Source organism: Balaenoptera musculus, chromosome 5, assembly GCF_009873245.2.
Source record: "Balaenoptera musculus isolate JJ_BM4_2016_0621 chromosome 5, mBalMus1.pri.v3, whole genome shotgun sequence".
In the NCBI taxonomy this organism is placed as follows: domain Eukaryota; kingdom Metazoa; phylum Chordata; class Mammalia; order Artiodactyla; family Balaenopteridae; genus Balaenoptera; species Balaenoptera musculus.
The window spans coordinates 91,825,056-91,852,278 of record NC_045789.1 but is presented as its reverse complement, the minus strand read 5'-3'; the positions used below and the strand labels follow the sequence as shown (position 1 = coordinate 91,852,278).

Sequence of the window (27,223 nt, the reverse complement as noted above, 5' to 3'; positions counted from 1 at the left end):
TCATAAAATTATTATTTTGCCATAAATGGAAGAAATCCATAAAATACCTTCTAAACAAAATGAGAGTATGGTCTCAAAATTTAGATGTGTCTTCTTGCCTTGCTCTCTTGTTAAAACTTGATAGTCAAAAACAAAACAAAACAAAACAAACAAACAAAAAAAAAAACTTGATAGTCACAGGTTTTTGTGTGGTGATAAAGATACATTTGTAGTAACTCAAGGATGTCCACTGATGATATAAAAAGACTGAAAGAAAACATGAAAGGGCTAATTCCTTATTATGTGATACAACTGCTCTTCAACATCAAGTTTGAGTGCCATGTGAAGTCAGCTTACATCTACCAATGTAAGCTACACACTTGGAGGACTTGTAAACTAGACCCTGCAGAAAGAGAAAGGGGTTCTTAGGCTGAGAATGGAGTTTTAGCCTGAGCATGGTCACTAAATTGTTAGGTAAATCTGGTCCAACAACAAAGATATACTGATACAAGTATGCCAAGCATCAAGGCACTCAATGGACTTGGCCTCCTGGGGCCTCCAGTTCCTCTGCCAAATGATGAGAATGGATTGGAAAGTCACTGCCTCTCATTTCTAGACTCTGGAGTGCACTGTCTTCACTGACTCTTTTCATTATCAACATTTGTGACACTTTCAGTTCCCAGAGTTTGGCAACTTTTAAGACATAATAAGAACCCCCCTTTTAACAAAGATAAACCAGAAAATATAAAATGAATTTTATCATCTTCCTAACTCAACTATCTGCATATAAATTTAAGAGTGGCAATTTCCAAAGTCACATCATGACGTGGATAAGTCATCCTCAAATCTTGTCCAGAAAATGACTCTTCTCTTGGAAATCGTAGCAAGGATACTCTACCACCTCTGTGTTTTTGGTAAAGAATGATTATTTTTAGATGATCAGGAGATCCTACGTTCCTCTCCTCATTGCAGCAGAGATATTTCATGCTTCTTTCAACTAGTCCAAATTCAGAATATAGCTATGTCTGAAAGAGCCTGTTAACAGGAATATATTCATTCAAGGAACGTTATACTCCTTCATTTATGAATAAATCATCTCTGAGTTTGAGGTCTATTTTATGCTTTGTAACTTTTTATTTCTTAAAGAAGATTTATGAGATTTTGGCCCACTCTATTCTTATATTTGAGTGTTTTGTGTTTCAGCCTTACTTATCATCACTTGCATTTGGAAAGATGGGGCTCAGTAAAGTTGGAATATACATATTAGGAAGCAAATTTGTATAACTTTGGACATAATACATGAAATACTGAGTATTTCTTTAAATATTCCAGCTGAGATTACATAAATATTGTAATCACACTTTATAACAATAAAGGGTTATTTTTAAGGAAGAAGCAGAGTTCTCTGTGAATATATATGATTGAGATGATTTAAGGAACACATAAAATTGAGTTAAATGTCCTTTCACCCATCAATCTTCCAAAATACATATGGGAAAAAAATATGACTCAAATAGCTTAGCAAAGATAATGGACACCTATAGAAGTACTTTAAAAATAAGGTTGAGGGCTTCCCTGGTGGCGCAGTGGCTAAGAATCTGCCTGCCAATGCAGGGGACACGGGTTCGAGCCCTGGTCTGGGAAGATCCCACATGCCACGGAGCAACTGGGCCCGTGAGCCACAATTACTGAGCCTGCGCGTCTGGAGCCTGTGCTCCGAAACAAGAGAGGCCGCGACAGTGAGAGGCCCGTGCACCGCGATGAAGAGTGGTCCCCACTTGCCGCAACTAGAGAAAGCCCTCGCACAGAAACGAAGACTCAACACAGTCATAAATAAATAAATAAATAAATAAATAAATAAAAGAACGTGAATTTCTTAAAAAAAAAAAAATAAGGTTGAGAATTATAAAAGTAGCTCATAGAACAAAACAGAAGAGCAAAGTTAAAGATTTTTGCTTTTAACCAATAAATGCAAACCAAATACACTGGAAATCCAGGTTGGGAGTTCCTCAGACCACTCACGGATTACTAATGGTCTTCTTTCGAGTCTATATTTTCAATATCACACATCCGAAGGTCTAAATTGTAAAAGGCATCCAGCCTGACTCACTTGAAGAACTCTATTTTAACTCAAAGGATATATAATTAGAATACTACTATTCTAGCACTTCAAGATATTTTTAAAGTTGTTTGAAAACTGCTATATTATCACAGAAGGTTCCTCTCTGCCACAGAAAATGGAAAAGCTGCTCAATTTGTTCAGCGTGCTCTTGAATCTACCTTTTTTACTGTTGTTGTCTCTCCATCTCCAGGCCATTGGGACCTCTTGCCTTTACCATCGCAGTCAGGCCCCTGTAACCATCTGCTGCCAACCAGGCTTCCTAAAACACTGCTACAGTGGTGGCATATCTCTGTTCAAAGGCCTGCAGAAAATCCTGTTTCACTGCAGTGCACTCAAACCCTACAACTTCTCCCCAGTGCACATTTCCAATTATTTCTCCCAAACGCTTTGCTTCACTAACAATGCTGTCCAACTCCCACTGTGGCCTCCAAAGCTACAATCCTGATTGGAGCCATCACTCTGTTTCTATCCTTGACCATTTTCCACCTGTTTCTGTCCTTGATCCTCTCCAGCAGGGGTCAGAGACTTAGTCTGGAAGGGTCAGAGGGTAAATGCCATAGGCTTTGCAGGCCTAGAAGTTTCCCTTACAACTATTCAACTCTACCATTATAACGCAAAAACAGCCGTAGGGGTATGTGATGAATGAGCAGAGCTCCACTAAAACTTTATTTTTGGACACTAAATTTGAATTTTATATAATTTTCCTGTGTCATGAAATACTATTCTTCTTGTGATTTTTTTTCAACCACTTAATGTAGAAACAATTCTTACTTAATGGACCATACAAAAACAGGCAATAGGCTAGATTGCTCCATGGGCTGTAGTTTGCTGACACCTACTCTACTGTACATCTCAAAAGAGCAGCCAGTGATTAGCATGATTGAATTTAACTCCTTCTCAGAATCCTGCAATGGCTCTCAGTTCCACTCAGAGCAAACATTCAGGTCTTCACCGTGGCCCATATAAAACCTTATACAGTCTGGTCTTCTTTGTTTCTCTGCCTTTATCTCCAATTACTTCAGTTACTCTCTTTGGTTTTACTCTGCTCTAGCTTACTAACCTGCTTTCTGTTCCCTGAACACACTGAACACAAGCCTGCCCCAGGGCCTTTGCACTGGCTGGTCTCTCTGCCTGGAATCTGTTTCCTCATATGTTTCCATGGCTGTCTTGCTTGCTTCAAGATTTTGATCTAACATCATTCTCTCAAAGAGTCTATCCCGACCACTCTATTTAAATTTTAACCACGCTGTTATGGGTTGATTATGTTCTAAAATTGGTATGTTGGAGCCCTAACCTCCAGCACTTCAGATTCAGAATGTGACTGTATTTGCAGATAAGGTCTTTAAAGAGGTGATTCAGTTAAATGAGGCCATTTGAGCAAGGCCTAATCCAGTTTGACTAGTGTCTTTATAAGAAGAGGAAATTTGGACACAAAGGAAGATATCAGAGGCCTACCCTCAGACAGCAGAGGCCATGTGAGGACACAGTGAGAAGGCAGCCACCTGCAAACCAGGGAGGGAGGCCTCAGGAGAAACCAACCCAACTGGCACCTTGATTTTGGACTTCCAGCCTGCAGAGCTGTGAGAAAATACATTTCTGTTGTTTAAGACACCAACTCTGTGATATTTTGTTATGGAAGCTCTAGCAAACTAACATACAGCCTAACTTCCACAGCCCTCCCAAACCCACTGAACTTGTTCTATTTTTACCCAGAGCACTTATCACCCACTAACATACTATTTAATTAATCAACTTAGCATGATTATTATCCAACTCTCTGCTATATGAGGGCAATGATCTTTTGCTTGTATGATGTATTCCAAGTTCCCAGAATAGTGCCAACCAAGAGGGTACATACTTCACAAATACCTGCTGGATAAATGAAACCTAACAATACATTATCCTATATATCCCCTTCCTCTCTTTCTGTGTTCTTGCTCGAAGGGCCAGTTGCCAATTCAGCATCTCCAAGCCGATAGCTACTAAAACCCAGCTTAAACGCCACCACTGCTAAGAATGTCTCTCTTGCCATCAGCACGAAGTGGATTCCCTCTTTGAATTCTACTAAAACACTGCCTGTACCTCTCTCCTGGTATTTAACACATTCAAGCCTGTAATAAGATTGTTTATATATGTTTTAACTTCTCTACAAGCTTCTTTCTGGTGCAAGCTGGTGTCTCATGCATCTTCAAATATCTCTTTTGCACATAGTGGAGCAATATACAAATAATGTGGCATTTTTTAGGTAGAAGAGGATTTTTTATAAAAGAACACTAAAGCATAATGAAGTTTAACTCTTCAAGTATACAGATCTTAAATTTTATTATTTTTGAAGCATATATTTGAGCTATATATTCTATTTGCTTTTTGAAAATTTTAAATTTATATAAATGGAACACACTTTGACCTCTTCTGAGGACTCCAAAACAACTGAATGATGTTAGTTGCTATACTTTGCACTGATTTCTCAGTATCCAAAAGAGGGCTTAGGACTACGTGGAATGAGTATTGATCCCAACTACTGTTCTAAAAAATGCTGGCCTGGGGACTTCCCTGGTGGTCCAGTGGTAAAGAATCCACCTTCCAATGCAGGGGACGCGGGTTTGATTCCTGGTAGGGGAACTAAGATCCCACATGCCACGGGGCAACTAAGCCCACGCACCACAACTACTGAGCTCGTGTGCCTCAATGAGAGAGCCCACGCGCCCTGGAGCCTGTGCGCCACAACTAGAGAGAAAGCCTCACGCTGCAACTAGAGAGAAGCCTGCATGCTGCAACGAAGACCTGATGCAGACAAAAAAATAAATTAAAAAAAAAAAATGCTGGCCTGAAAAAGTACCTGGTGACAGCCTGAATAGGGATAACTTAATTTTTCTGATGAGCAAACAGGTATGGAAGAATGTAAACTTGTCCAAGGTCTCCTGCTAAAATGAGATGGTGCTAAGATTTAAGTTTAGGTCTTCTTGGCTGCCAACACCAGGTATTTCTATCAGAGTAAGACATCACCATAGACACTTATTACAATGTAAGGTCAAAAGAACAATGTCTTCTGGAATAGCAGTGTAATGGACTAGTAACAGGACTAACCAGCTCCCATGATCTTGATAAAAATCACTTGAGTAACTCTGACCTCAACATTCTCTTCTGAAAATAAAGAAGTCAGACCATATAATTTTTATGATCCATTGAGTTTTACACGTCTATGATCCAATAGCATATTCCAACAAAACTATTTATATACGTAGCATAATCTGCATAATATTGTTTCTATTATTGTCAGTGTGTGTGCACCTTCACTATTTTGAACTTGAACAAGCTTTTTAACCTTCCAAGATCGAAGACTAAGCCTTTATCTGGAGATGGGCTAGGAGGGCATCACTGGATGACACATTTGCATGTATTTGGGTATATGCCCAGCAGTTGGCTGTATAGTTTCCCTTGGGGAATCTTTAGTAGACACAGCATAAAACCGATCTTTAAAGTTCTAAAAGCCTTTTATAGAACTGGCTTTACAGCTCTTTGAAGCCTTTTGACTTTTGTTTGGCTCAGGGAATTGCAAAATGTTTAGGAAACTCTTTTATGTATACCCCATAATAGAACAGGCTCTGTGTATCTCAAGGGTGTATTACAGAAGAGGAACACGACTGATCTGGTAGGCTTTAAAACTCTATCTTAACCTGGTAACTTTGCAAAATGGAAATCTTCCCATTGTAGAGGTGATAAGACTGAGCTAGGGGAAATTAAAACTTTCTCAAACGTATATACAAGCTGGAGAAGAAAACTGCAGATACAAGACAGATCAACTGAAATCCTGATAATTTATATATATATATATATATATATATATATATATATATATACACACACACATACACACATATAAATATAGGTATATATAATTGTGTGTGTGTGTGTGTGTGTATATATATATATATATGATTACAGTACATCCAAGGTGGTATCTTTTTGTTCCAACAGGTTTACCATAGTTAAAGACTGAAGGAACCTAGAAATTTCTATATTATTAAAAACATTAAAGTGCAATCATTGCACATATACTATGTTCACTGTAGAAAAATGAGAAAACACAAATACATAGAACTTTATATATAAATCATAGGATATATGACTTTTGAAACAAATGAGAAAATATACATCACCTACTCCTATTTGAAAATGTGTAGTTATACCTCCTTTGTGTACAATTAGAGAGAATTCAGACTTCCAGGGCTCTGGATTATCTACAACAGTTTCTATAAGGGGAGGAGTACTGCGCAGAGATAAGAAAGCAGCAGAACTACAGCAGAGATTACAATGAGTAGCTGACATAGCTGAGATCAGAAGAAGTGATATAGGCAAACAATCACAACCCTACCAACTTTGGGGAAGACATGTAGTGAAACAGCGGTATAAGATGCGGTAGTTTTGCCCCCTAAAAACACTGGTGTGCAATTTAGTCAAACATCCAATGACTACTTACTAAACATTTATTATGCACCAGGCATGGTCTACACACTAGATTACAATATGAACAAAACAAACAGGACCCTTAAAAAGAAGTTCATATCCCAGTCTTACAGACACTTGTAAATAATTTAAATTATTTTAGATCATGGTCATTTCTGTGGAAAAGGTGACCATATATCCCAGTTTGTCTGTGACAGTCTTGGTTTGTGCCTATATTCTTGCTGTGATGATTAAGATTGCCTCCTTTTACTCTCCAAAGTGTCCCAATTTTGGCCACCCTATCTGTAAAAGAAATTTCAGAAAGGTGATATAAAAGAAAGTCACTGTAGGAGGGGTTATGTGGGATTGGATGCTCAGGAAACGACTTAATAAGATGATGTTTGAGCCGAGAAAGTCATCACACAGCTCTTCAGAGTGAGTTTGAGTTTGAGAAGGGAGAATTGTAGACTGAAACAAAGATATAGTTTGGATTCTGCCAAATCTAGTTTTATATATTACTCCCACCACATCCGAGGTTTGGCACCATGGGCTAGGTTCCCCATGGGGTGCTCAAGTGGTATCGTTTAAGTCTGATAATGTGAGTCAGAAAGGAACACATTAAATTATATGGAGAAAGAAACTGATACTTATTTATAATATCCTCCCACAAATCTATATTTTTGAACAGATACACAGTAAACACTGTGTTAGGGTAGAGCTGGAGAATTAAATATATTTATGTCACTTAGAAGACTCAGGTCTACTTGAGCTACACCTCTGACACCTCAATCTGTTAAATAATACAGTGTTGATGACTAATTAAATGCTGAACAATGGGGGATAGACAACTTGTACTATGAGAGCTCAAAAGGGAATGAAATCAATGCACATCAGAGAGTGAAGACAGATCCAAGCGGGTAGAAATGGAATGTGAACAGCCACTTAACTGATTCACTGCCTGATTCGCTCAGTAAGCCACAGAAGCACTTGCCTGTTCAAGGAACAGAACCTTCTGGTGGGCTTGCTTTGCTGGCAGTTTCTGCAGCAATCTGGCAGTGTGAGCCATTTGGCTTTTCAGCAAAACTTCCTTCTCCTGCAAATAATCCCGCTGATGCTCTTTCTCCCAGCTGCTTTCTTACCTTCCTTGTTTGGCTCCCCTCTCATCGGCTTCTCTCCCTCTAGTTTTCTTCAAAGGAGCATATTTTGAAGGCTTACTGCCTCACCTAGGTTGCTCGCTGTCCTGCCTCTCCTTGGCTAAAACCACAAGAGACAGCTGTCCTCTGCTTTCGGGAATCTAAGCACACGTTGGTTTGCGGAGTTAACTGCCCTGCATTTATTTGCTGCTCTAGCACAGTAACGTAGGGCGGACGGGAATCATGAACTAGCTTACAGAAACACAAGCCTCAGCCCTTAACATCCACTTAATAAACTTTAGTTGGATCAATAAATGGCAGTTACAGTTATTGAAAACCAACACACATTTAAAAAATGCAGTCATTTGTATCGGTTACTTTAGATTTATTCCTAATTACCAGGCAGCATAATAATGATTAGGTATCCAATTACCTTCAGGGAAAATTTATTTTTAAAAAAACAGAAGATCCTATGGGTATCAGCTCAGTAATAATGACAAAAGCTACCCATTTATGGAATGTTGGCTAGCAAGAGAAATATATGTAGGAATATCCCCATTTTACAGATGAGTTGACCCAGCCCAGAGCAGCTGGATGGCCTTCACAATCGTAGAAATAAGGATAGAGCTGGAAGTCCAACACAAGGCTCCTAACTCTTCCTCTGTGCATGCTGTTGCCCTCCAGAAGCATAGCTGGGGGTTGAGCAGAGAGAACAGCTCCACTGGAACATTCTAAGAATTATTATTTTTTGTTTTTAATGTAATATATTCATATTATGGTCATTAAGGCTATGAATGTAAAGACATTAGAGGGAGCAAAACAGAGCCAGACAGTGAGCCAGACATGAGACACATAAAGAAGGGTGTCTAATGATGGAATGCCTTTTACTCGTCCAAGCAAAATTTTACTCCTTTTACTCCTCCAAGCAAAATTTGGCATAGTTCTTCTCCTACCTCAGCCACTCATTCAGTTCTCTGACTCACTCTCCCTGAAAATAATAATTAGTTGGCCTTCCTCAGCCATTATTACATGTTGATCTGCTTCAGAGTCCTATGCATTCACCTTTTAAACATATACACACTAATATATATAAAATAGATAACTAATAAGAACCTACTGTATAGCACAGGGAACTCTATTCAATATTCTATAATAACCTATATGGGAAAAGAATCTGAAAAAGGATACATGTATATGTATAACTGATTCACTTTGCTGTACACCTGAAACTAACACAACATTGTAAATCAACGATACTCCAATAAAAATTAATTTGAAAAAGTAAAGTGAACATTGGTCCCACATAAAGAACATCTTGAGACATTCTGATGGTATTGCAGTATATCTATCAGGCAGAAGAAATGGAGAATGGTAGGCATAGAGCCATGGTTTGCAAAGGCTGGATCAAAACTAGTTTGTCAAAATTGTTGGCATATACCGCAAAAAATATACCAATGCTGATTTCCATCATGGCCAGCTGGACTTTGCCTTCTTCCACAAGAAAGGGCAGCTCCTCAGATCTTAGCCCCTTCCCTGCAACTCACAAGGTATCTCATGCTGGAAAAAGGAGTTTGGAGAGAAAATATACTTTATGAAAGAAAATCCATCATTGTCCTCAGCAAGCACAAAGCATAACCATATCGTCCTGGGCTGTAATACCATCTACCTCTACAACAAACATCACACTCTCTTCCTGTGTCGTTTAACGTGGCTGATTATGATGACACATCCTCAAAAAGAGAGTCCATCTGTTTGAAGGTGTAGGTTCATTTTACTTACAAAGTTTAAGAAAAACAGAGAAATTTTGGACAGAAGCTATATGGTCAAAGTAGAAGATGAACAGCGATAGTAAAAGATGTGGTGGATTGACAGGAGCCTTACAAGCCGCCCCAGGGATATGATTAGCTTGCTTGTTCCTCTTTCAATATCTTTTGAGGGGAAGCAACGTGACCAATGTTAGTAATTTTAAACAAAGCAAGCCTTGTCAGTGGTAGTTGGTGAATATAAAATAATAAATATGGCCATGAGCATGTTTCTCCTACTTAGAGTAGTTTTCCCACTGGCTTCTAGGAAGGGGTCAGCCAATGGAAGCACTAGCAAAAATCTGAAGGTTGGACCTTTGAAAGGAGAGGCCAGCAATTTTCTTTTTTTCTCTTTTCCTGAGCTCCCTTACTGTCAGGTCTCCACGGGTTGGCTATGTCCCTGGACTAAAGGCCACATCTCCTGTCAAGCAGTCTTCTGCCCACCGGTTCCCTCTCCAGGCTTCAGAAACGGCCCCCATCCCTTGCTCCTTCAGCAGTCTGCTATTACTCGAGTACACCTTACCCCTTGTTGACTTCCTTACCCCTGCCCACATACATGGCCCCTTTATTAAATTATTTTCCTGAGATCTTTTTCTTTCCTGCCAGGAAATAACGGATACATATCAAAATCAATGTATAATATCCTCAAGAGCCTGTATGGTGAAACTTCAATATTTCTTTGCATATTTAAATGAAGCACTGATGTGTAACTGTTGAAGTTTCTGCTAAGAAAGTCTGATTACTTTAACCAATAGTGGCAAATACAGCTCCTTCTATGAACATTAGCTCTTCCTTTGAGAGCACATGATTAATTTTGTCAGTTAGTCAAGAAATGAGTTTTAAGAGTTTAACATGACAAAGACTGTGAAATCAGATCACTTACTACTTTGAAGTTCTCACAATGACCAAAACAATCTGCTCTTTGGAAGAGTCTTTAAGCCCTATAAGTTTTACCTAATACACTAATTATGTGGTAAAGAACTTAAAATACAAAGTTAATAAACATTAATATGCAGATTTTCTTCTGAAATGAAAGGGGCAACTGGTATTCTGTATATATGGGTGTTTCACCCACTGAACCTAGGTATCCTCTAACCAGATTTGGTAGCCATGGCAGAATTTGAGATAAGGCAAGAAGCTGCATCCCTCAAAATACCCCTTCACTCCTGAATGAAAAGTCAAATTTATTAATAGAGGCCAAAGTAATTCTTCTGATAAAGTTTAAAATGTAAACTCTTGCTGGGAAAGGCAACCTAATTACATATATTCCTTGGCAGTCAAGAAAAACATCATCCTTTGCTTTCTTCTCATTTGAGGGCAGGTTTCAATAGAAGAAGCAAATTGAGCATAACTTGTGGCATTTTATGCGCATTTCAATAATGCAAATTTTACATAGTGCTATAAGAAATACGATCTCCCTTTATCAGCAAAGTTTGAATGAATTAAAAAACATAAATGTAATCAAGTATAGCATAGTTTCAGAGCAGGCAGGCCAAGCAAATATAAACTGTTTTATTCAATTGTCACATGCCAGGGCCACGTGAACTGAGAAATAAAAACTCCTATCACCTTTTGCCAGGATGAAACCTGAGTTTTATGAATCTTTAATTATGTAAGGTCTTCAGGGACACATCCTTTGCATGAGATGTGTCGGCCCTGTGTTCAGATGTGGCAGGGATGAGGGACGGAAGAGGAGGACAGAGGGAACTGAAAACATGATTCTGTGATTTGTAATCAGGAGGCGAAAGTAGGAAGTGTGCGTAGCTAGAAACAGTTTTTCTTAAGTCTCTTATTTTGCTAAGCATCACCCTTTATTTTCTCTTCATACTTAAAAAATGCAACATAAAAAAATCTAAATCTTTAAATCACTAGCCTTATGAATGGCTTGAATCCACAGTCCCTTCAACAATGATAAGGCTGGAAGCAATTCAATGCAAATTTGTAAAACAGATGCTCTCTCTCTCTCTCTCTCATCTAAAGTTCTCTACTTGATGAAATGAAGAATGCTTATGTCATGCTTTTAATAATATAATTTTATTAAATTTGAAGTACTGTAACCCACTACTTCAACAGCAACTCAAAGCTTAAAAGAATGTTTTGGTTTGAATTGCCTCTGTTTCCCTCAGGTGGAGAGCTGAACTTCACCACATCTGTAGCTCATTGTCTTGAAGCCTGAAACAGAGCTCCAGGCAATAGCCACCTCACACATATGTTTTGGGAATACCTGCTAATAGGAAAATGCGTTCAGGTCTTGATTTTCCAAGAAAACTATGTGCAGAGAACTGATAAATGTCCAAACAATCTTCCAAAAAGAACCATAAAACATTCCAATACTAAACTTCACACATAAAGAAGAAACAGTTTAAAATTCAATATCTGCAATATTATTCACCCTTTTAAATGGGTCAGCATTTATATGACAGGGTGTTCCTTGGGCTCCTATAGTACACAAATTGCCCATCAATAGAATAAGTCTCATACTACTAGTGTCAGACTAAAATCCTCAAAATCAACTCCATTTCTTTAGATGTACAAAAATATATTGGTTACCATGAGCCCCATCTAGATTAGAATATAATATGGTACAAGAAGATGTAGGTGTCAAATTGAAAAGGAATTAGGATAACTGATCCTGTATTGCACCGCACTACACTGAACATGGTGGCCACTAACTTTTAATGTGTGCATATGGATGTCTGAGATTTATTATATACAAAAGAATCTTTAAAAATGCTTATATTTTCATAACAAGTAAGGCCAACACATGTGTTTGTAAAATCCACTCTTTGCAAAATGATTTGCCATGATAAAAATATATAAAAAGTTTCTGGTAAAATGAAAGCATCTTATTTTACCTGGACAAATTTTTATTACTACAAATTTGCACTCTCTAACATAAAGATTATTTTAGAAAAAATCACTAATTTTAAATTATTTATTTATAAGCAATCCTAGGCATTGCCAAAACTTTTATGAAAAGCTCCCAGAAAAGGAAACTGCTTTTCTCTAACTTGTGGTAGCAATAAGACACATCAAAGGAGAGTTTGTGTTCATGAAAATTTCTTTGCACTTCAAATTTTCTGTTTGTATAAAGGCATGGGCATTTTGGTATCAAATGAAAGGCAACTGCCAACAACACAGATTATGTATTTCCGAAATAACCTGTTTCCAAATGTAAAACAAAATCACTATTTCCTTAGATCACATCTTTAGTTGAAAAAGTGAAGATTAAGGGCTTGCTGGTAAAATGAAGAAAAAAAATCATCCAAGGCACATTCATATTGTTTTAAATTTTTGATAACTACAAAGACATATGCTGATTGTTCAGGATACAATTAGCAACTGCTTGCATATCCAACTTTAAAGCAAATTTTTTAAACTAATTCAACTCTGCTTCCTACTTTTTCATTAATTACTAGCTAAGGGACTCGAAAGTGCTGTAATGAATTTTACATTAGATTCTCCAATGTGAACAGTGTATATTATCACAGCATCTAGTAAACGCATAAATTGGCTTTTCCAAGTTGCATTCTGAGCAGTTGCAAAGATTCTGGCTGGATTTTACAACATTTAGTATTAGAGATTGAGCTGAAAAGAATTTTTACGAGAAACAAGTTGCTGTAATCACATTTCCCAGGTCATAAATCTAACTTACTATTTTATAATAATCTGTCCTATTTCTCAAAGTTCTTATATTTTTCCCCTGTGGCTCAGAAAGAAGAGAATGAATCCCACCTATATTGATTTCTAAATACGCATTAAATAAGGCTTAAAATATTTCTGCTATACTAGCTTTCCATAAATTTCATATTATAAATTACCATGCAGTCATTAGCTAACCACTACATTTTGGATTCAATGCTTATGGTTTATGACTTCACAACCATTTACCATCTTCATAAAATTCTTTGAAATCAGAAGTTTCAGGAAACTATACACAAACTGAGCAAGAAAAGGCAGAGCACTGCACCCAAATCCAGCAAGAAACAGGTAGAACCTTAAAATTGCCTTATCAAAGAGGAAAATACAGACTACCATGGAAACCTCATGGAAAACTTTCTTTTATAAAATATTTCTCTAATTTCATAGCTAGATAAAAGATCCCCTATCGAGCATTGTCCAATAAGACATGATATCATAAATGGCACATCATCCTTAATTGAATGTTTATAGCAAATATATTGATATTATTGATCACAATTGACATGATACAGCAAACTCATATTGGGACTAAGTATAGAAGTGTAAAGACTGGGTGAAAAATACAACAGAGCTCCAAGTTAACAATAGGCAGGTAGAGACTCTCAATAACTATTCTTAAAAACGTCAAAAGCCACCACAATTTGTACTGCTTAAAGATTAGCATCCGATAACAATTCTGTTATTATGTTCATGAACACTTAATAATGCTCTCAGAAAATCATTTGATTTTCACAGTTATCCCCTCAAAACTGTTTTTCCTGATCAGGTTGTCAACATAATCATATATGCTGTTCTGCTATTCACCATAAAGACTTTACTTCCTAGAGAAAATGTTGCTCAAATTCATCCCTCATCCTTGCACTATAGTGTATAGGTGTTTTTTTTACTAACTCTTCTTTCTCATGATTTAGATAAAAGACGACACGTGTAAGTTGAAAAAATAAAGCTAACAATAGTTCTTCATAGCCAGAATCAAAGTGTGGTATTTTATCAACCCAGCTTTGCTCCTCAGAAGTTTAAGGGTCCATTAAAAATATCTATTATCAGAGTCAAAGTAGTTTTGGTCCCACCTGTCACTACCTTAATTACGGCATTGCCTAGGAATTTCACGGGCAGCAAAACTGCTGGTTTAGGCTCATAATTTTGGAACACCTTAAAAAAATTTTCTATCAACGCTTAGATTTAAATAGAGTTTCTATTTCAATTGTGCAAACTGTTAAACATTAAAATCCACTGCAATGAAACAAATATCAAAGCTCTCATGGACATTATACTCTTCAGCTGTTTTCACAATTTGCTCACATTTTGCAAGGAATTCAGAAATCCAAAAGAAATGTCCTTAACTCTTTCACTGCTAAGTTCTATAATCAAGTACTAGAAATAATCTATGGATTATAATGATCAAAGGTAGAGAATTTCTAAATACCTGCAGGAAGAACAGCTTTGTGATTTTCCAGCAAACTGCAGCAAGCAGGAGAAAGGGAAAAACCCTCACACAATCATGCATTTAAAAAAAAAAATCTTTCTACTCTGCAGACACTGCTTTCTTAGATCGAGACACATTTAACAGCGACACTGCCAAAAAGACACAAAAGATATATCCACAGAATCCAGTTCTATCCCAAAATTAGAACTGCACTGCACACATTTTTAGGAACGTGAATCTCAGCAAACACAACTGTATTTTATTGACAGCATTAAAAATAAACACAACATAGAAATAGTGAGCCTTTCCTATTCCATTTCAACTTCGGTACCATGCTCTACCAGCCTCCATTAAAAAAAAAAAAGTCATTACCTGTATGAAGAGAACCTGTTAATAGCCTGAGAAGGTACTGGGCAAATTTCAATATTTCACGTTTACATCGTTTTCTACAGCCACTCATCTTAAGCAACAAGGTATTCCTCTGAGAAGAGCCAGAAGCCTTTGCCAATAAAGAAAAGACAGTCTCTGAGGGGAAACTTCTGTCTCAGTTTATGTCACAGGCTGCCTTACAACTCCTGTGGAATTAGCTGTTAGTGCCTGAATCAGAAATTCCTTTAAAAAGCTAGAGAAGCCGGATATAGATAGAATAGTAACAGGGTGGTGAGAAAGGGCTGCTTCTCAGGTCACCAAGTTCTTCTGTGGCAACAGATAGGCTGTCGGCTCACACTTGTAGTAACCCACGGTGGCTCAGCTCCGCGTCCCCTCTCCAGGAGCAATCACAACCTCACAGACCATTCAGAGGGAGGCGGGGCCTGCGATGCCAGCTCATCAATGAATCAGCATGTAAGCAGGTGAGGGGACAGATGACAGGTCACTGGGGCTGAAACCCTTTGGATATCAGTAAAAGGAGCCCACAAATGCCATCAAGCCTGCTGGGGAGGAATCTCATTGTCCAAGGCTGTACAGAATGATTCCCCCCCACCCCTGCAAAAAAGGCAAGTAGGAAAGCATGCTGTTCAAGGTCAGACACCAGACAATTCCCTGATACAGTGTTAATCAGATTCAGAAAGCCTAAATGGTGAAAAGGCTCATTTGAGAAGCTGACCCTGATTCTAAACAGATTTGAAGATTTACCACCAAATAGAGGCAAAGCTCTTTTGTCACAGATAAATATATTCCACTTCATGGGCACAGAGGTGGAAAATAAGCTGTTACCTAAATCTGGCTGTGTTTTCTGCACTGTCCAGGCTCAGGGATTTGAAAATTAGGGGGAAAAAAAAAAATCATCGTCTCCTTTAAAATACAGTAGCCTGGAAACCACAACTCTTAAGCCTCTATACTTGCTTCCAGGCAACAGAGCTCCAAAACTAATTTACTGCATTATCCTAAGAGAACGACTGCCTCAGTTTCCTCATATTTCTAAAAGGTAAACTGCAACTTGCTAGCTCCTTACCAGTTGACTTAATAGTGAGAACAATTGTGAGAGCTCACAATTTTCACAAAGAACTATTCTATTAAAGATAGTGTTACAGAGGTAGGCAGTTGCTATGAAAGCTAGAAAACTTCCTTGAATGTGCAGTTTTTGGTTTTTTTGTTGTTGTTGTTTTTCATTCCTGAGTGCCTTGGGCAGTTTCTAAGATTTGTCGACACTCTATATTTCCAGGGTGTTTGGTAATTTCTTTGTTTTTGCTTATTTTGTGTGTGTGTGTGCGTATCTCCTTGATATCTCCTTGATACTTAGTGTATGATATCTCCTTGATATTTAATGTATGTGAATGTGCCTTCTCCATATTTTAAATATCTAGACGGGACATTTTTTTTCTGACAGTTGTAATAATTCTACTTGGAGCTAATATTTCCCAACAATACTATACATGAAATGATGTTCTTTTACAATAAAGAAAGAAGTACTCCTGGAACCATAGACTTAACAAGACCTAGTAGTAACTCGCTCTTTTCTGTAACTCTCCCATATTTCCACCAGATTCAGTGATATCCTCATCTGAAGGAGATAATGAAGCATGCTTTCCAAGAATGTTTAGAACTTTAGTTGGAAGTATCTGAGATAAAAACAGGTTTATAAACAAAGGTTAGCAATATACTTTTTAAAGTTCTTTCTCCCATGCATTTGCCGTGAGTGATGGCATCCCAAAGTTTGAAATTGGCAGAAGAAATACACTGTTGTAGTTCCATAGCTGGGACAAATTATTTTAAAGCCCCACTTTCTTATCTATAAAATGGGTAACAGGACACTGTTCATTTGTTGGAGAGTGAAATAAGATATGGTATAGATGGCATTAAGCAGAGCACTTTCATTCATTTATGCAGAAATTATGTATTGAGCACTTGTTTTGTTCCATACATGGTTCTAGGTGCTGGCAATACAGCAGTAATGAAAAAAGGCAAAGCCTCTGCACACACAAAGCTTACACCTTAGATTAGAAAACAACAAATTAACGAAGAATAAATAAAAAATATCACATATAAATAGATGCTATGGGGACTATTAAAAACCAGATTAACAGAATAGAAAGTGAGTAGATTGGTCAATGAAAACATTTCTTCTTCCAGAATACAGATTACAAGAAGGAGACAGCCATCCACCATAAGATGTTCAGGCAAAAGAGCACGTCAAGTAGAGAGGAAAGCTTGTGCCAGCACCACAAGCTGGAGAAGAGCTTGGCATCCTCAAGGAACAGAAAGAAGGGTGTGACTGCTGAAGTATACTGAGTCAGGAGAGCCTTATAGGAGATGATTTCACAGGGGAGGCCAGGGCCTACAAACCAGGGCCTACGAGTATGCAGGGTCTTATAGCCAGGGTAAGGAATTCGGGTTTAGTCCATGTGAGCTGGAAAGTCACTTCAGGGAGTAGGAAAATTCTACGATCTCTGTGCTATGTAAAGGATGAACTGGAGGGCTTCCCTGGTGGCGCAGTGGTTGAGAATCCGCCTGCCAATGCAGGGGACACGGGTTCGAGCCCTGGTCTGGGAAGATCCCACATGCCGCGGAGCGGCTGGGCCCGTGAGCCACAATTGCTGAGCCTGCGCGTCTGGAGCCTGTGCTCCGCAACAAGAGAGGCCACGATAGCGAGAGGCCCACGCACCGCGATGAAGAGTGGCCCCCGCTTGCCACAACTGGAGAAAGCCCTCGCACAGAAACGAAGATCCAACACAGCCATAAATAAAATAAATTAAAAAAAAAAAAATTAAAAAAAAAAAAAAAAAAAAAAAGGATGAACTGGAGAGGAGCAAGAGTAGAAGGCTGAACACCTACGAGGGGCATCGCAGTAGTCATTCCCACTACTGGAAATGTGGAAGTGGCATGTGGTGCCATTTGGTGCCAATGTGGTGCCACTGTGGTGCCAATGTGGTGCCAATGGCATGTGGTGTCATTTGTTGCCAATGTGGTGGCATGGCTTGGAGTGGAAATGAGAAGTGGTTGATTTCTGGACATATTCTGAAACAGAATTAGTAGGGTTGGAAATGAGGGAAAGTGAAGAATTAAGGATGACTTAGTTCGAGGCTTGAACAATTAGATAGATAACTCTAATGAATTAAGAAAATAAAACAACTGTGGGTAGACTATGACAGTTGAGAAAGTCAAAAGTTCTACTTTGGACATATTAGCATTGAGGTTTTGTTTGTTTGTTTGTTTTAGCAAAGTGTTTTATTCAAAAGCTCCTCAGCACCATTTAGTTGTCAGAAGGAACGGATATCCCCTTTTTGTGCCCACCCAATTCCCAATCCCAGAGGCAGAAGTTAAACCATTTGGCGAGAGCTCCTGCTAATGATTATAATTCAGATCATGATAAGGTTTTGGTTGTTCTCTCACCTACTTTCTCCAACCCTCTACTTAACCATGACTCAAGTAGAGCTGTGTTCCCCCGCAGTTCAGAACAATAGGAAGGAATCATGTCAGTTTTGATCAACCTCCCTTTCCTGGCCTATTAGAGGTGCATAAAATTACCTTGAAAAAACTGAATTCAGTGACTGCCACCTAGGAGGGACAGTGTTACTGTCAGGCAGCATGCAGTTTGGAGAGCTCAAATATTAGGGCGCCCTCCTCCCACTCTACTCTAGGAACAAGGAGCACTAAGTCTGTTTTCTCTCCACACACTTCAATTGCTCATCCTCTCCTGCCTTATAAAACAGACACTGAACCGAACTGGTGTGACAGAGTTAAGACAAACAATTACATCTGATTAAAATGCTAAGAGATCCTGAGCTGTTGGAGATGAGGAGAGTCGATAGTATGAGCTGATCTTTCCCTTTTTTTTCTTTAGAGAGTATTTTGTTTCAGCATAAAGCACACTTTCCCAAAGAGGTTCCTGGAGGAGAAATCCAAGAGTCTGACTGTGTCCCGTGGGAACACACAGTCACCTGTGTAACTCTGGCTTCAGTCCCTGGATCTGGCCTTTGCAGCTACTTCAGGTCCCACGGGAGGAGGAAAAGCTGGAGGCAATATCACTCGGCCAAAGCACCCATGGGGTCCCAGGCTGGCAGGACAATGGGCTCCTGCTCTAGTACAGCTAGCACCTCTTCAGGGACATGCTTCCTATCCACCACCACTTCGTAGACATATTCAGAGAACCACTCATCTGTCATGCACAAGTAACCTTTGTGGCCATGGTCTTCACCCCACCAATTTTCCACTCTCCATTTCACGAAAGCACCCTCCTAATCATCCTTTTCTGAGACAGCAGTGAAGGTCATGGCGTGGGTCATAAGTGACTCACCAAAAGTCAGCCTCTCAGCTTTGTTCATGTTCTTCATGGAGACACCAAACACTAACTCAAGGTCATAGACATTCATGTCACCGAGGCCCAACTTGCCACTGAAGTGTTTTCCAACATCACAGCCAAACCACACAGCCTCTCTGTCTTTGATGGAAGCAGCAACCATCTTTTGCAGTAAGTCAATGGGCTGGTTGTTATATAGAGTTTTTCTCCCTCCAGCCATATTGCTTAAGTAGTCCACCGTGTAAAGTTTGTTGTACTTGTGCTGGGACCGAGGGTCATTCACTAAACAAATCTTATCTTCCATATTGAAGAGTGGCTTGACATGTTCCCTGTAAAACGTCGAGGGTGTTATGGGGCCAATCTTTTGATAGTTTTTACCTTTGTCTCGATACTCCCAGGTGAACGTCTCTGGTGGATTACCCAAATAGATACACACCACTCTGCATATCTCCTCCATCGTGGTATCCTGTGTGGCTGAGATTTCTCCTTTGGTTGTGCTGTTGTATACCAGGTTCCGTAGTTGTATACAGAATTCTCTCATCTTGTGATTCAGAATATCATTCACCCTTTTGGTTGCCTCTGTTGTATAAGATTCAGGGAAGCACTTAGCAATAACACCATATTTTTCAACAATATTGACAAGCATATCCCATTGTCCTCCATCATTTGCAGGATTCGTAAGCAAATACTGCACCAGCCTACCATCCTCAGGCTCCTTTTCCTGCGCTGTGTCCACAAAAGCATTTAAGAAGAGATAACAGCATTCAACTTTGTCCCAGAAAAAGAGGTAAGACTGACTAAATTCAAATTCTTCAATATTTAATTTTCTCATGAATGGAAGTCTCATAACATTCAGACAAGGAAAGATCCAGCATCGCCCTGAGCTCTTCTGGTTGGTGGTGGGTTTGCCTTCCGGATGCACAGCCTGTTGGAACACGTGCTGAACACCCTGGACCGTGGCCCTCTTCAGACAGATGTCCAGCAGGTCGTGGGTGGTGCCGGCATGCTGGGCCAGTACGAACTGAGGATCGGAATTCAGTTTCTGAAGCAGAGTAGCTACCTTCTCCAAATTCGGTCCTGCCGCGTCGTTCATGGTGCCCACACTGCCCGGCAGGGGAACGGTAGTTTCGAGGTCCTCAGGCAAGCGCCAGGACTGCACAGCGGTTCGCTGCCTCAGCTGCCCGACCTGCCTCTCCCACTGAGATATTTTTAATGTATTCAAAATTTAATACATTTTTCAATTAACCCATTCATTTAAAAATATCTATTTAAACAAGAAAAGCACTAAAGAACCTGCAGATGTCAGAGGATACTAGGAAAATAGTACATAAACTCTAGAGAAATAAATTTGACAATTTAGATGAAATGGACAAATTGTTTTAAAAAAATCTACCAAACATGAAATAATAGATAATAATTTGAACAGTCCTATAATTGTTAAGTAAGTTGAATTTACAATTTTAAAACTCCCCAAAAAAGAAATCTTCAGGCCACATGGTTTCATTGGAGAATTCTACCATATATGTAAAGAAGAATTAACACCAATTCTTCACAATATCTTCAAGAAAATAGAAAGGAAGTAACACTTCCTAATTCATTTTATGAACCAGTATTACCCTAATAAATACAATACCAAAAAAGGAAACTGTAGACAAATATCTCTCATTAATACACACTCAAAAATCCTTAATAAACATTAACAGAATAATTCAGCAATATATAAAAAGAATGATCTACCACAACCAGGTGTGGTTCAGTCTAAGGCTCTAAGGTTGCAAGACTGACTTGATATGGAAAAAGCAAAGTAATTTACCATATTAACAAGCTAAAGAAAAAAAATAACATAATCACATCTATTGATTCAGAAAAAAATATATGACAAAGTTAACATGCATAGATAATTTTTAAAAAAATCTCAGTGAAATAGGAATAGAGGGCAACTTCCTCGACTTGATAAAGCACATCTACAAAAACCTACTGGTAACATTATACTTAATGATGAGAGACTGAATGGTTTCACCCAAAGATTAGGAACGAGGTAAGAATGTCTGCTTTCACCAGCATTATTCAACATAGAGTTGGAAGTAGTACCAGTGCAATAAGATAAGAAAGGAAATTAAAGACATACAGACTGTAAATAAAAAAATAAAATTATCCTATTTGAGGATGACACGATTGTCTATGTAGAAAATACAAAAAAAAAAAATCCAAACTTAAAAATACTCCTAGAATGAATAGTGAGTTCAGCAAAGTCATAGAATACGAGCTCAACATTAATTGTACTACTGAGAAGTCATTTGTACTAGCAATAAACATAAAAATTAAAACACAATATCATTAACAATGGCTCAAAAAAGTGAATACTGGGGTTTAAATCTAACAAAACATGTATGAAATTTGTGTGCTGAAAATTACAAAACCTCTCGAGAAGGAAATAAAAGATTTGAATAAACAGAGAGACACTCTGTGTTCATGTATTAGAAGACACAACACAGTAAAGATGCCAATTCTTCCTAAATTGACATACGGTTTAACACAGTTCCAATCAAAATATGAGCAAGATTATTTTTAATATAGAAAAGATTATATTAATTATATGGAGAGAAAAAGAAACTAGAATGGCTGAAACAATTTTTAAAAGAAGATTAAGTCTTGAAATAATTCTACCTGATTTCAAGAGTTATGCAGCTTCACTAGTTAAGACTGTGGTATTGGTAGAGAGATGGGCACATACTTCAATGGAACAGAACAGAAAACCTAGAAATAAATCCACACAATTATCCACAACTGATTTTTGACAAAGATGCCAAGAGAAAATCAGTGGAGGAAAGAGAGCCTTTCAACAGGTGGTGCTGGGGCAATTGGACATCTCTAGGCAAAAACTGAACCTTCACCAAGATCTCACATCTTACACAAATATTACCTCACAAAGGATCACAAAATTAAATGTAAAACTACAAAAGTTTAAGAAAAAATAAGAGAAAATCTCTACAATTTGGGGCTAGGTGAAGATTTTTCAGACTTGACACCAAAGGATTATTTATAAAAGCGAAATTGCTAAGTTGGATGTCATCAAATTTTAAAACTCTCACTCATGTAAGAGGATGAAAAGGCAGGCTCCAAAGTGGGAGAAAATATTTGCAAACCACATATCTGACAAAACACTATTATCTAGAATATATAATGAACGTACAAAACTCAACAGGAACATGCACACAACTCAGTTAGAACATGAACAAAAGACATGAAGGCATTTCACCAAAATAAAATATTCAAATGGCAACAAAGCACCTGCAAAGATGTTTGATACCATTAGTCATTACTGAAATGAAAAATAAAACTACAGTGTAGTCAAACTACAGTGATCATTACACATCTAGCTGAATGGCTAAAATGAAAAACTAGTGATAAGACCAAAGGCTGGTAAGGATGCAGAGACACTGGACCATTCATACACTGCTGGTGGGAATGTAAAATGGTACAGCCACTCTAAAAAACAGTCTGGTAGCTTTTTAAAAAAATTCTAAACATATATCAACCATTTAACCCAGCAATTGCACTCCTGAGCGTCTATCCCAGAGAAATGAAAATATATGTTTACACAAAAATCTTTATATAAACCCTTATAGCATTTTTGTCTATAACAGCCCCAAACTGGAAACAACCTATAAACAAACAGTGATTCATACACACCAGCAAGAAAAAAGGAATGAACTATTGATATCTACAACCTGGATGAATCTCAAGGGGATTATGCTGAGTAGGGGTGGGGCTGGGGGGGGAGCCAATCTAAAAAGGTTACATCCTGCACAATTATATTTATGTAACAGTCTTGAAATGACAACATTTTTTAAATGGACGACAGATTAGTGGATGCCAAAGATTAAGGAAAGGATAGGGGCCAGAGGGAAGTGAATGTCGCTATAAAAGTGCAACATGATAGATCCCTGTGCTGATAGAAATATTGTCAATTGACATTGACTGTATCAATGTCAATATCCTAGTTGTAATATTCTACTAGAGTTTTGTAAGATGTTATCATTGGGGGAAACTAAATACTTTACCATGGATCTCTTTGTATCATTTCTTACAATTGCCTGTGAATTTACAATTATCTCAAAATACACAGAGTTCACTTAAAATTAAATAAATTAAAAATTTTAAATACCTTTTGAACACCTATTATGCATTACTATTTTAGGTTCTTAATATACACAAGTGAACCAAACAGACAAAACAGTGATTCATGGAGCTTACATCATAATGGGGGGAAAAGACAATAGAGTGGAACAAGGAGAACTGAATATGCTGAATGAAGGGAGGGGATGGTGGTACAAGTAAAATGGGGTGATCACTGAGTCCTCATCGAGGTGATATTTGGGTAAGGATTTGAAGAAGGCAAGGCACAAGAGTGAGCCATGTGGATACCTAGAGTACACATATGGGTACCTGCTCTGTATACGCATATTTCTGTAATCTCTGAACAGTTAATTAATACTCTATAAACCATTCTGTTGAGGAACTTCCTTGAAATCAGCCCTTAGGGCTCATTTTTGATGTTAAAGCCCAGAGCACCAATCTGACCAATTTTTCCTCTAGGAAAGGCAACTATAAATCACCAATTTTGTTGGTGAATCCATTGCCTGTGTCTATTTACCATTGGGGGTGTGTAGGGAAAATACTGTTGCTTAATGCTATCCTCAGGAACTTACAAAACAGAATTAGGAAAACAAATATAAAATGTCACAGAGCGTTAGAAAACAAAAAAGAAAAATGCTCTTAATTATCAGCTAATTTGGATTAATACAACCATTACCTCTTATAATACATCAATAACCAAGGTTGCATGTTCAAAAATAACAGACGTCCTTAACTTTTCAGAAGTGCTTGAGTAAAAGCCACTGTCATTCACAGAGAAATGTGAGTAAACTTCACAACAGCTCACAAGGGCTCAAGGATTTTCTGGATGAACAAAGTAGTTCGCACTTTTAGCACATGGTACAGAGGCTACTAAAGTTAACTGAAGTACAGTTACAGCTAAATTTAATTTAAAGGCAAGCCAGTACATCATGCAGTAAAACCCAAAGGTCCTACGATGAGGGATGATTCCACAGGCAACCACTGGTCTTGTTAAGTAACTTACAGGGGAACGTGAAAGTACAGGCTCATTTGAGCACACATCTCTCCTAGTTACATTTTGGAATTTTATTTATTTTTCTGACCAGCTCTTCTTGAGAAGTCCAAATCCAGGTAAAGCAAATCTTAAATACACTTGGGTTATGCTCATTGCTCCTTAGAATGGAAAAATAAATAAATAAATAAATAAACATGATTGATTAAGGGAAGAGTGTTGGCTTTCCTTCAAGGAAGGAAGAATCCAGTAATTCCCAAGAAGACTCTTGCCCCAATGAAGTTTTCCCCCAAACGCTGCTCCTCTCAATACATGTTGGTGTATTTGGTGTGCCTCAGTAGGAATAGACGTTATGATGCTTTTCCAATTGTCACAAGTTGCAAAATTAAACATGTGCAGCTTAAAAATAGCTCACCATGGGGCTGCAGAGAGAAGGAGAGCAGAACCTTGCGGCAAAGTCACAGGTTTTGAAAGTGGGTCTTGATAAAATATCAGCCTAGGTAGTTGTCCATTAGAGAGGAATGTGCCAAAGCTAGGTCCATTATTATTCCAGAAACATCACTATTCGCCTACTTCAATGAATAAAGAGCATACCAACACACTAATAACTTTTGCATCAACTTTGGAAACAGCTTTGAGAGTACAAAGCAAGTCAAAAATCAAACCTACTGGCTGAAGAAGTCCCCATTTCATGTGCCTAGGTCTAAATCAACCCGAAAAACCCATCTAAATAGTATTCTAGGTAACACCTAGATAATATAATAATTCATTAGACTATCCATAACTTACTGTGATAAAATGAGAACAAATCTATTGATAGATATGAGAATTCTGCATCACACTGGCATAAAAGAGGTGAGATATTACAAATATTTACATGCAAATAGATCCATAGAAGTATGTATTTAATACAAATTGTGAGATTTTAAAATACCCAGATGGCTGAAGTTGTAGCTATTTTTTGTTTTCTTTTTAAGAGGGAGAAACATAGTTTTTCATACATGTGAATTCAGAGGTACGTGAAAATTGTTTATGACATAGTTTAGGGAAAGAGTCTGTTGTAAATATGTGCCAGCAAGAGCTGAGTGAGGACTCCTTCGATGGGGCTCCACCTACACGGAGCCCTATCTAAAAGCCTCATTATTATTGCTATGGGAGCTGGGAACAGACAGATGTATTTTGCTGATGGAGAGCCCTGAAAGTCAGAGTCAGATGTATGCGTTGTACTTCAAAGAAAATAAAACTACATTGGAGAGCCCTGATAAGCAGAGATAGGGCTGAGACCATGGGCATGGAAACGGGTTTCTGGGTCAACATGAAGAACTTGGAAGCAGGGTAGACTGAGGTACTAGTAGGAGGAAAGTTGCCACCTTCCCAGCCACAGATTTACTCCCAGATTATAAAAAGGAGGACCTGATGAGTCCCAAGGCCCATTCTTTCACAAAAGTAGGCTGAAAACCACGTCTTGAAAAAATTTATATTAGCTTATTTTCTTTGTGATAGATTCCTCCCCCCCCCCACTCTCTGATGAACCATATAGAGTTAAGGAACTGGATTCTAATTTAGCACTGAAATTAAATATCAAGTTAGTTACCTTTACTTAGTCTCATTCTACTATTAAGCAGGTTTGTAATCCCCTGCCTGAAAAAAATGCATGTACTAATTACGAATACAAAAATAATATCCTGTAAGTATATAGCAATTTTAAAGTGTTCATATATAAATACTTTTACTTTATTGAGATTCCTGGAACTTATTCACTTCAATTTTACCCACACTCCTCCCCAGTTTTTCGCAAAGTACGGTCTTTGACCTATTTTCATCAGAACTAGCTGTAATGCCTGTCTGAAAGATTTCTTGCCGCCTCTCCCCTGCCCCTTCAACATAAGGTCACAGAATCCTTGGGTTTGGGGTAGGAAATCTTACAAATTTAGAATCTCCTGAGTTCTCAAAAAACACAGACTTTTGATCATCAAAGCAACCTAAACCAACTTCCATCTTGGAATGCAAAGTCAAAGAAAAGTCAATTGCAACTTGAAGATGATAAAATTATGATTCTATGAATGTTTCAATAATCCACCAGATATTACTGCCTAAAGCCACCTACAATTGTTGAGAGCCTGGGATATCATCTTTGTAATGCATCCCCTGCCTTCCATTTCAAAACAAATCACAAGTGAGTGAAGGAAGCTTTATTTTCGCTTATATCAAAGGCAATCAATAGGCTGGTTTAACACAATCAGGTTGCTCATTTGGCTTCAGCAAAAGTCATCCACCAAAAGCAGTCCTGTGGTGTCTATTCAAATCTAATGGACACACACAGGCGTGGTGACACTGGCTTTTTACAACATTTCACAGAATGGCCAATGTACTTAAAAACAATTAGGCCACACAGATGATCTGAACTGGGATCCAGCATGCTAATTCTCTTCCCTCCCTCCCACTATTATATTTTTTGAAGATTAGTCTTTCTTTTTCAATTATCACATGTTATATACAATTTGGCTAATATAATTATGATTAAGCTGAACCCAACCAATGTTTGTTTGTTTTTGTTTCATAACGTATAGGCACAGGGCTTTCTGCTTCATTCTCTTGTGAGGTGAGAGCTCAGAAAAGATAACTTTGAGACTGAAGTAACTAAGTAAAGGGCAGTATATAATAAAAAAAAAAAAAAATTGAAAGGAGCGATAAACGTATTGGCCTCCCCCAAATCCCAACTAACACATATAGATGATCGATTC

General features: G+C 38.1%; 2 protein-coding genes across 3 annotated transcripts in view; both read right to left on the bottom strand.

Annotated features, from left to right (window-relative positions):
- The window catches only part of KCNIP4 (potassium voltage-gated channel interacting protein 4), a 1,194,562-nt gene that overhangs the window by 922,874 nt on the left and 244,465 nt on the right, over positions 1 to 27,223 (bottom strand). The window contains exon 1 of one of the 2 annotated variants that reach the window (XM_036853208.1): positions 14,983 to 15,301. The exons of the other annotated variant lie outside the window; for it this stretch is intronic. Coding sequence (XP_036709103.1) covers positions 14,983 to 15,070 — 88 coding nt within the window. The 5' untranslated portion in view covers positions 15,071 to 15,301. Of the gene's footprint in view, positions 1 to 14,982; positions 15,302 to 27,223 lie in introns of those variants that run through there. 2 annotated transcript variants of the gene reach the window in all.
- LOC118895731 (bleomycin hydrolase-like) lies at positions 18,879 to 20,537 on the bottom strand. Its single transcript, XM_036853201.1, is given in 1 exon segment — positions 18,879 to 20,537. A coding segment is annotated over 1 exon segment (1,368 nt). The 5' UTR covers positions 20,442 to 20,537; the 3' UTR covers positions 18,879 to 19,073.